We start from the raw sequence: 10,601 nt of genomic DNA, 5'->3' as shown, positions 1-10,601 counted from the left end.
TATATATATATATATATATATATATATATATATATATATATATATGTATATATATATATATACCCGAAATAACATATACTGTTGGTTCTGAGACTTCCCAGGGAGCTCCAGAGGGCGTTGCGCACATGCCACTCGATGAAAAGGTCCAAACGAGTTTCTCGCGTCGGCTCAAATCCTTATATATATATATATATATATATATATATATATATATATATATATATATATATATATATATATATACACGCACACACACACATGCTCTGAGCCACTCCCCGACAAGCGCGCAAGGAAACAGAAGCAGCAGCGCGAAAGTCGAAACCTTGCTTGATAAATTATCGGATAAAGATCGCTTTTTAGTCCGCACGTCTGACTGACCCGCGGGCACAGCAGTCAGTGACGGTGCGTCGAAGCAGCGGTAAATGTCGTAGAGCTAAACCTGGCAGAAACAGAAAAGGCTGCCGAAACGAAAACCAGAGTTCGCTTGTGAAAACAGCGTATCCTTAAAAAAAAAAGAAAAAGAAGAACTGCGTATTCTTGCTTTTCTTGGCTCGTCATCGTCGCGCTCAGAGCGAATTGACACCCAGAAATCAGCGGCGTGAATGGTACGACACTGCTGATCGACAAAGCGGACGGAAAGCTTCGCACGATCAACAGTTGAAACCGCGCAGAAAAATACGCGCGCCGGGCATGCCGCTGATGCCGCCGCGTCGTCCGTCCAATCAGAATCTACTATAGCTAACGGCGCGCCCCACAATTCCCTGCGATTGCTCGTTTTGGCGCTCAGTAGTTCCTATATGCTCCTTACGCTAGGGTCATACGTGCGCGGCCGTGCGTTGCGCTTCTACGAGTACGCGCACTTCCCGAGCTCCGCGGTTCCCGCCAGCATACGAGCTTTGACGTCCGGCAGTAGTACCTTTCGAGATGGCGGGGGTAGTGTGTTTAGCCATCTTGGAAACAGGCGAGCGTAAAAAGCTCGTGCTGCCGACAGGAGCCCATGCAGAACTTCTGGCGGCTTTGGCGCCATTTGTGCCCGTCAACGAGAACACACTGGTGAGTACCTTGAATACCTTGACAGCTTTGCATTTGGGTTGGATGGTTAATAGTGTCACTTCCGTGAGTAGTCATGTATGGTTGGAAAATTACAAGCAGCGCCGACAGCTACAGAGGGACTCATGACAAGAGAAGCGCTTTTTGTATCCCTTTCTCTATGCATGTGCGCGCGCTTTTTCTCGCTGCTTGTAACTTCCCAAGCATGAATGCATGCCAACTAGCAACTTTGGGTACTTTTGTTACAACTATTATGGACTGAAAAAACGAAGGCTCCCGTACTTTCGATTTGTGTTTCTTTGTCTTAGTCTCTTTTTCGCGCTACAAGATACTTGTGACAATCGCTGCATTGACCCACTAGTTGAAACAAAGAACATGCATATCCTTCGCGTTGTGAGATTTGTCCGCACCTGGTATATTTACATGCGTGAGAGTAATTTTCGGAACGTGACAAAAATTTAATACTACCAAGAATCGGCACGTGCTTCAGCGCCATACAGGGTGTTTCACCTAATTTGAACCATGCACATGCTTGGTAGCTGGACAGAAACAAGGTAAAGTTGTTTGCCGTCGCTTGAAGATATTTTACGCATTCCGACTAATTAGGTAATTGATCTTAATAAACTTCCCAGTTATGATCATATGAATGGTGTAAGTGAGAAAATTGTAGAGCAACACGAATAACTCCCGATACAGCTTTCTGTTGCTCAATACGCGGTACATAAAAGTGCTTTTCCTAGTGTAAAAGATGCCCGCGAATACACGCAAAGTGCCTCAAGCGGCCTGTCGCGCGGAAATTTTGCGTGCATTCGTGGGATTCTTTTACGTTCAGAAAAACATCTAAAGCTGCATCGGGAGTTTTTCATGTTGCACTACAATTTTTTTATTTAGACCTTTCATCTAATTATAATAATTGATAAGTTTATTAAGACATCATCTAATTAGGCAGACGCAAAAAATAATCTCAGTATCTCTCAGCTATGTGGCATTTGCATACTCTAATTTTGCTCAAGCTACGTGAAACCGCATATATATAAATATATATATATATATATATATATATATATATATATATATATATATATATATATATGCGCGCGCGAGCAGAAAGGAAACCGAAGGGCCCAAATTTTAGTAGTCACATCATAAGAAGCCAAGTCATAAGACAGCATACGAGAAATTACTTGCACTTATTGAGTCAAATAAATGAAAAAATAATGAAAATAAGAATGGATGAGAACACAACTATGCATAGTTGTTCCTATATATATCTTTGTTGGCTTCTTATGAAATGGCTAATAAAAATTGGGCCCCTAGGTTTGCTTTCTTCCTGTTCACATATAATTGCCACTTCAACGCTCTGTACTTTCTGTGCCGCCTACTTTGCCAAGGTGCTCTCCTGAGGCCTCTGGTGCATGACACATCACCGCACTAAAGTAAATATTAATAGCATGCAACATGATGTGACACCATTTGCATGCCCTTATTCATTCCCGATCAATAAAGCACGTGCCACTCAGATGCATGTTGTAATTAGCCACCCTGTTTGTAGTTCTTGGATAATTTGGGTGTAGCTATAACATGGATAAAAATATCTATAGGAAACTGCATCATCAGCTCGGGGAAAAAGTCTTAAGAGGTTGGAATGTAACAACGGCGGCCATTGGAATGTGAACCTGGCAACGTTTAACGCTAGAACGTTATCTAGTGAGGCCAGTCTAGCAGTGCTATTGGAGGAATTAGAGGGCAGTAAATGGGATATAATAGGGCTCAGTGAAGTTAGGAGGCCCAAAGAAGCATATACAGTGCTAAAAAGCGGGCACGTCCTGTGCTACCGGGGCTTAGCGGAGAGAAGAGAACTAGGAGTCGGATTCCTGATTAATAAGAATATAGCTGGTAACATACAGGAATTCTATAGCATTAACGAGAGGGTGGCAGGTCTTGTTGTAAAACTTAATAAGAGGTACAAAATGAAGATTGTACAGGTTTACGCCCCTACATCCAGTCATGATGAGCAGGAAGTCGAAAGCTTCTATGAAGATGTGGAATCGGCGATGGGTAGAGTGAAAACTAAATACACTATACTAATGGGCGACTTTAATGCCAAGGTAGGCAAGACGCAGGCTGGAGACAAGGCAGTGGGGGAATATGGCATAGGCACTAGGAATGCCAGGGGGGAGTTATTAGTAGAGTGTGCGGAACAGAATAATATGAGGATAATGAATACCTTCTTCCGCAAGCGGGATAGCCGAAAGTGGACGTGGAGGAGCCCGAACGGCGAGACTAGAAATTAAATAGACTTCATACTCTGCGCTAACCCTGGCATCATACAAGATGTGGACGTGCTCGGCAAGGTGTGCTGCAGTGACCACAGGATGGTAAGAACTCGAATTAGCCCAGATCTGAGGAGGGAACGGAAGAAACTGGTACATAAGAAGCCGAATAGTGAGTTAGCGGGAAGAGGGAGAATAGAGGAATTCCAGATCAAGCTACAGAACATGTATTCGGCTTTAACTCAGGAAGAGGACCTTAGTGTTGAAGCAATGAACGACAATCTTGTGGGCATCATTAAGGAGTGTGCAATGGAAGTCGGTGGTAACTCAGTTAGGCAGGATACCAGCAAACTATCGCACGAGACGAAAGATCTGATCAAGAAACGCCAATGTATGAAAGCATCTAACCCTACAGCTAGAATAGAACTGGCAGAACTTTCGAAGTTAATCAACAAGCGTAAGACAGCTGACATAAGGGAGTGTAATATGGATAGAATTGAACATGCTCTCAGGAACGGAGGAAGCCTAAAAACAGTGAAGAAGAAACTAGGAATTGGCAAGAATCAGATGTATGCGTTAAGAGACAAAGCCGGCAATATCATTACTAATATGGATGAGATAGTTCAAGTGGCTGAGGAGTTCTATAGAGATTTATACAGTACCAGTGGCAACCACGACAATAATGGAAGAGAAAATAGTCTAGACGAATTCGAAATCCCAAAGGTAACGCCGGAAGAAGTAAAGAAAGCCTTGGGAGATATGCAAAGGGGGAAGGCAGCTGGGGAGGATCAGGTAACAGCAGATTTGTTGAAGGATGGTGGACAGATTGTTTTAGAGAAATTGGCCACCCTGTATATACGCAATGCCTCATGACCTCGAGCGTACCGGAATCTTGGAAGAATGCTAACATAATCCTAATCCATAAGAAAGGGGACGCCAAAGATTGAAAAATTATAGACCGATCAGCTTACTGTCCGTTGCGTACAAACTATTTACTAAGGTAATCGCAAATAGAATCGGGAGCACCTTAGACTTCTGTCAAGCAAAGGACCAGGCAGGATTCCGTAAAGGCTACTGAACAATAGAACATATTCACACTATCAATCAGGTGATAGAGAAATGTGCGGAATATAACCAACCCTTATATATAACTTTCACTGATTACGAGAAAGCGTTTGATTCTGTTGAAACCTCAGCAGTCATGGAGGCATTACGGAATCAGGGTGTAGACGAGCCGTAAGTAAAGATACTGAAAGATATCTATAGCGGCTCCACAGCCACCGTAGTCCTCCATAAAGCAAGCAACAAAATCCCAATAAAGAAAGGCGTCAGGCAGGGAGATACGATATTTCCAATGCTATTCACAGCGTGTATACAGGAGGTATTCAGAGACCTGGATTGGGAAGAATTAGGGATAAAAGTTAATGAAGAATACCTTAGTAACTTGCGATTCGCTGATGATATTGCCTTGCTTAGTAACTCAGGGGACCAATTGCAATGCATGCTCACTGACCTGGAGAGACAAAGCAGAAGAGTGGGTCTAAAAATTATTCTGCAGAAAACTAAAGTAATGCTTAACAGTCTCGGAAGAGAACGGCAATTTACAATAGGCAGCGAGGCACTGGAAGTAGTAAGGGAATACATCTACTTAGGGCAGGTAGTGACGACGGATCCGGATCATGAGACGGAAATAATCAGAAGAATAAGAATAGGCTGGGGGGCGTTTGGCAGCCATTCTCAGATCATGAACAGCAGGTTGCCATTATCCCTCAAGAGAAAAGTATATAATAGCTGTGTCTTACCAGTACTCACCTACAGGGCAGAAACCTGGAGGCTTACGCAAAGGGTTCTACTCAAATTGAGGATGACGCAACGAGCTATGGAAAGAAAAATGATAGGTGTAGCGTTAAGGGATAAGAAAAGAGCAGATTGGGTGAGGGAACAAACGCGAGTTAATGACATCTTAGTTGAAATCAAGAAAAAGAAATGGGCATGGGCAGGACATGTAATGAGGAGGGAAGATAACCGATGGTCATTAAGGGTTACGGACTGGATCCCAAGGGAAGGGAAGCGTAGCAGGGGGCGGCAGAAAGTTAGGTGGGCGGATGAGATTAAGAAGTTTGCAGGCACGGCATGGCCACAATTAGTACATGACCGGGGTTGTTGGAGAAGTATGGGAGAGGCCTCTGCCCTGCAGTGGGTTTAACCAAGCTGCTGATGATGATGATGTAACAACATGAGTCTACACCATGTGTAATATGTTTCTATTGTTGCTCTTTTGGGCTGTGAGCAGGCTGCACTGATAGGCATTGGAAGAGCTGTAATAGTATGTGCGCACCCAAGAAACACTGATATTTATAATTAAAATGCCTTGTTCAGCTCCAATGACAAACTCAATGACACAAAAATAGAACTTTCCGCTACAGTAAAAACATTGGGTGTTATCTTCCATGAATTGATGCTATGGGACCACCACACCGATTACTTACGAAATAAACTTAGTAAGGCGTTAGGTATGTTGCGCAGATGTCAGAAGCTACTACCAATACCACAGAAACTTATGGTTTATAACGCACTATTTGCTTCTCACCTGCTCTATTGTAACCTGGTCTGGTCAAATAGTACTAAGAAATCATTAGGAAATTTAGTTTCAGTTCAAAAGAATGCCTTACGTGCTATTTCAGACTTACCTTACAATGGACATACGCGTGACATATTCCGGAAGTTCAAAATTTTACGTGTAGACCGCCTTTATGAGTATCAACTTATGTGTTCTTTTAAACGTGACATAATTAAGGGTACTAATCATATCATAAACATCGCGAACTTGCAGCGTAATCCTTCTTTTCGCCTAAATCGATATACGGAACACTGGGAAGTCCCGCGCCCTCGGACTAATTATGGCCTTCAAGCACTCTCCTACTGTCTTCCCTCTACACTTAACAAATATAGTCTAAATGATGTAAACATACGCCATACATCCAAGAGCACATTACTGCAAAAATTTCTGTGAATAATTAACTTTTTGGTTTGTCGGTTGAAAAGTATTTCTTTGCTATTTCGAAGTTGTCATTTCTGTTTTTCATGCATACATGTATGCGTATATGCATGTGTGTGTGTATATATATATGTATAAATGTGTGTATATATATGGGTCTGTGAATATCTATATATTGACCTTGCCACAAGAATGTACTATGAATATCTTGCCATGTTGCTGCCTGTTGTTCATGGGGAGGTAGGACTAGTCAAGCTGCCGTTATGCAGCTTTTATCCTGCCATCCCTACCACGTTGTATATATCAGTGTACTTATGTGGTAAAAATAAACTTCTTCTTCTTCTTCTTCTTCAAATCCACGACGACGATCTGGATGACTTCATTGACCTGGAGGCAGATGCCATAATTCCCACCAAGGCGAAGATAAAGGTGGCAAGAAAAACTGCCTCATACAGATGTGAGTGTATTCTTCTGAAATAGAAGTCAAGCAGCCACCAGGGGATTGTCTTTAGAGCATGCTTGTGTTTAATTGTTTGTCTCCTCAGTGTGGTAAAAATGGAAAAATTTGACACAGTTAAAAGTGCAGCCTTCATTTCATACGGTGTATGGCGTTGCTTGTGGAAGAGTTCAGGCAGCACATGTCGAAAAGCTGTCGATCCAATTCACCCATTTCCTATGACCCGGTAAGGAAACAAGTTAAAGGGCCCTTCATCAGGTTAGGGCAATGCAAACACACAAGCCTGGTGTGTAGATCACACACTTATTGTGTTTGTGAAGTATCAAACCACTGCATGCTGCAAAATACAGCTGAAATTTGAATTTGAAGCTTGTGCGCCCTTCCTTTCAAGGGAGTCCCATATTTAGCCGAAGTATGAAAATCAGAGGCACTGCCTGCAATGTTGCAGACTATGACACGTGAGTTTGGTAAATCATTTTATGCAGAACCTGCGAAAAATATAATTGTAAGTGCGGCGCACTGCGAAAATGGAAGAGAAAAAATAATAAAGGACGCAATACTTGTAACGGAAACATGACATCTCCTTGATTTAGTTGTCAGAGGAGATGGAGAAGGAAGGTACATTTGGTAGAGGCATTCAAATTCAAGGGAGTCAGGATGTGGAGCTGTTAATTTTCAATCCGCACCTGATGAATCTGCACCTGATGCAGGTGCAGATTCAGGCTTAGGTATCAGGTTCAAGTAATCCATAGTTCGTTCCTCTTACCTATGCTACATAGAATTTGGCTGACTCTGCAGACTTGCTAGCTTGTCATGCTGCTTGGTATTAGTAGTGTTTGCTATTATGCTGAAATTAGCTGGTGCATCTTACATTTAAAAGGGAAAATATTCTTTTAAGCCAAGTCAGGTTTTCAAGCAATTTCAAGTACCTTGCTGCGACAGGTCACGTTTAACTATAATTTCGAAGGGCTGTAATTATTGCCAGCACCACAAATGGCCTTGTTGCAATTGAAAGCACAGCTTAGTGAAGTGACATTGATTCTTTCATTGAGGACCTCTGTTAATGTACAAATCGGAAACTGTTGCTGCAGGAAAGCATGGTTGCTGTGCAGTGCACGAGCCCGGACACCAGCTTCTCAAGTGCGTCCGACAATGCTGGCCCCACTAATGAGCTTCTTGGTCTCAGGTAAGAGCTGGTACTTCATAGAAAAGGCACAGAAAGGCCCTTTGTCATTCACTGCAGCTAAAAGCAGTTACTATTTTGTGAACTTAACAATAACAATCCTTTTCAGCGATGGCTCCTCCATCGTGGAGGTGCATGTGCCACTTCAAAAGCAGTTCGACTATTTGGACTTTAAATTGCCATCATTCAGCCCATATGAAGAGGTCCTACAGCGGAAAGAGCCCGTGGGGGGACCGGTGAGGCGCGCAATCATCAACCGCCTTTTTCAAGCTTGTTTCGAGATAGTATGGTAAGCAGTGCTTTTGCATTAACCTAATGTATGGTCCCATGTTATGTCGACATGCATAGAATTTGGCCTCCAGCCCCACCTGTTAAGGACCGCAGTGATAGCAATCACGCTGGTCCCTAATGTTGATGACTGGTGGACTTTCTTTATTGTAGAATTCTTAGTTCGAAGCACCTGGTGCCAAATAATTTTTTTATAGGTCTTACTGGTATCCGTCTGGAGTGACTGAATTTGGCAATAAACCAGTTATACCACTAAATAAAAAAATAATTTCACTAGGTTAATGCTGATATAAAGCACAGCTATTTCTGGTGGTAAACCATCTGTGGTAAGCCTCTCACAGTGCTGCTAAGACTGCTGTCATGGTACTGCTGCCTTCTTTTTTTCACGAAACAAGAGAAAGCAGGCTCCCATCGTAACACTGTCGTTAGGGCATTCACCTTTGGTGTCAAGGCAGGCAGTTTGAATCACAGTGCTAATGACGCGCGTCTATTTTTCTTTCTTTCGCGTTTCAACTTTTTTTTTTGCTTTTGCACAAGCGGTGTATTACAGCAAAAAACTTAATTTCTCGTGCAGTGTTTTAGTGTTGAATTGAGATATGAGAACTTATGTTTATAAACTGGAACAGCTGTTGATCTTAGTATTGTGTGATATTGCAGACACGTATACTCTCTATAAGGGAAAGTTCTGACAGCCATAGCTTCCACATTATTTAACCTCGGGATAGTTTTCACATATTTCTCCGCAAGCTTCTAGTGGTTTTGGTTGTACTAACACTTCCCACAGCTTCCTCCAGGTTCTTCTTGCCTTTCTTTAGTTTTAAGATATGTGGTAAACGAAGAATATGATTTTTTTTCATGGTCAAAAAGTAATAAATTTTGTATATGCTGTGCAATAGTAAAAAATATTCAGCTGGTTGTTAGTAGATCGGTGATTTATTAACGGGTTCCCAGCTGCAACAACTAGTGAGCCAGGTGGAACTGCTTACTAAGTGCAGGGAATTGGCTAAAAAACCAGTTGAACTGGTAAGCGATCTAAATCTGAGTGCCCAACTCATATTGCAATACGAACCGTCTCAAGGCCCATTGCAAGGTGCAGTAATCGCGTAGCCGAACAAGCTCTAGGCAACTACAGTGAAAATATTCTTTGACATTGCAATGAACACATGGCAGTCCACAGCACTAGTGACTGAGAGGCTCAGTTGGAACTCAGTGCTATGCTCACAATTTTGTTGTGTACCAGACTATCAGGAAATCGATTGCAAATTTATCTAACCTGAAGGGTGAACTGAAGCACACAGAATGCACCAGGCCAACTATTCAGGAGGGTACAACTGTTTTTAATACTGGGTGCTCCAGCAAACACTTTAAAAAAAATTTTAGAGGTTGCCTGGGGCACATAGCACAATTCTTGTTCATGAGCTGGCCTACTCAGAGGCGGATATTATTTGCACAAAAAATTGAAATGCAAAATCGAATAATTAATATTCACTAATTAACTACTTTCCTAAAAAACATCGTTTTATGTATTCAAGCACAAAAGTACTTAGAACGCCAATGCATTTCTCCACAAATTTCGGGAATCAATATCTCGAAACTGGTGTCATCCTGAGAATTCGTTCCAAGTGAATCCGCCTTGCAAACACCATGGCTACAATTTGTAAATTGCAATATGGCCCATAAGGTAACTAGTTAAGAAAACTAAATTAGTGCACTTCTATTACTTAGTCGATAAGGCATTAAAATTTTTTTTGCATGCCCGCCTCTTTGAGTAGACCAGCTCATAAACTAGAATTGTGCTATCTGCCACAGGCAACCTTTAAATATGTTTGCAAGTGTTCACTGAAACACTTTCTATACTGCCTGAAGTAGCATTCCAATAGCAAGAAAAAAGTGGTGCTGAGCCCAGATAAACAGAAGCACTTATTCTCAGGCTAGTTGGTTCATAACTGAAAAGCAAAATAACTTCTCAAAAAACCCACACAAGAAGGAACATCTAAAGTGCCACTGATGTGATTACGGATGCCTTTCACTGTGTTAAGAAAACGTGAAAGACATCCGGCGTAGTCATTACAAATGTGCCAGCGTAGCTTCTTTGGTGCTTGCTAATGAAGAAATTTAGTTTCTAGATTTATACTTGGGTGGCTGTTGTGTGCATTGCCTAGTCCAAGTGCTGCAATGTGGGTGTAGTTTTTGTAGGTATGTTTCAATGCTACTGCAGGCAGATGCATATTAATGTGGCTATATTGTTGTGAATAAAATAAGCTGGAGGGTGGCACCTTCTTGGTTCCACGTATTCTTACACCACAATGCAATTTCACACATAAGTTCTGCTTCTGCAAGGTGACTTGCAGG

General features: G+C 42.1%; 1 protein-coding gene across 1 annotated transcript in view; it reads left to right on the top strand.

Annotated features, from left to right (window-relative positions):
• The first annotated feature begins 799 nt into the window (after positions 1-799).
• The window catches only part of LOC135918051 (uncharacterized), a 468,520-nt gene continuing 458,718 nt past the window's right edge, over positions 800-10,601 (top strand). Inside the window, exons 1-4 of the mRNA XM_070538274.1 lie at positions 800-1,053; positions 6,719-6,778; positions 7,870-7,964; positions 8,071-8,250. Coding sequence (XP_070394375.1) covers positions 8,248-8,250 — 3 coding nt within the window. The 5' untranslated portion in view covers positions 800-1,053; positions 6,719-6,778; positions 7,870-7,964; positions 8,071-8,247. The remainder of the gene's footprint in view (positions 1,054-6,718; positions 6,779-7,869; positions 7,965-8,070; positions 8,251-10,601) is intronic.

This window comes from Dermacentor albipictus, chromosome 5 (assembly GCF_038994185.2).
Source record: "Dermacentor albipictus isolate Rhodes 1998 colony chromosome 5, USDA_Dalb.pri_finalv2, whole genome shotgun sequence".
NCBI lineage: Eukaryota > Metazoa > Arthropoda > Arachnida > Ixodida > Ixodidae > Dermacentor > Dermacentor albipictus.
Note: the sequence above shows the minus strand (reverse complement) of the source record. Positions and strands in the feature narration are given on the sequence as shown.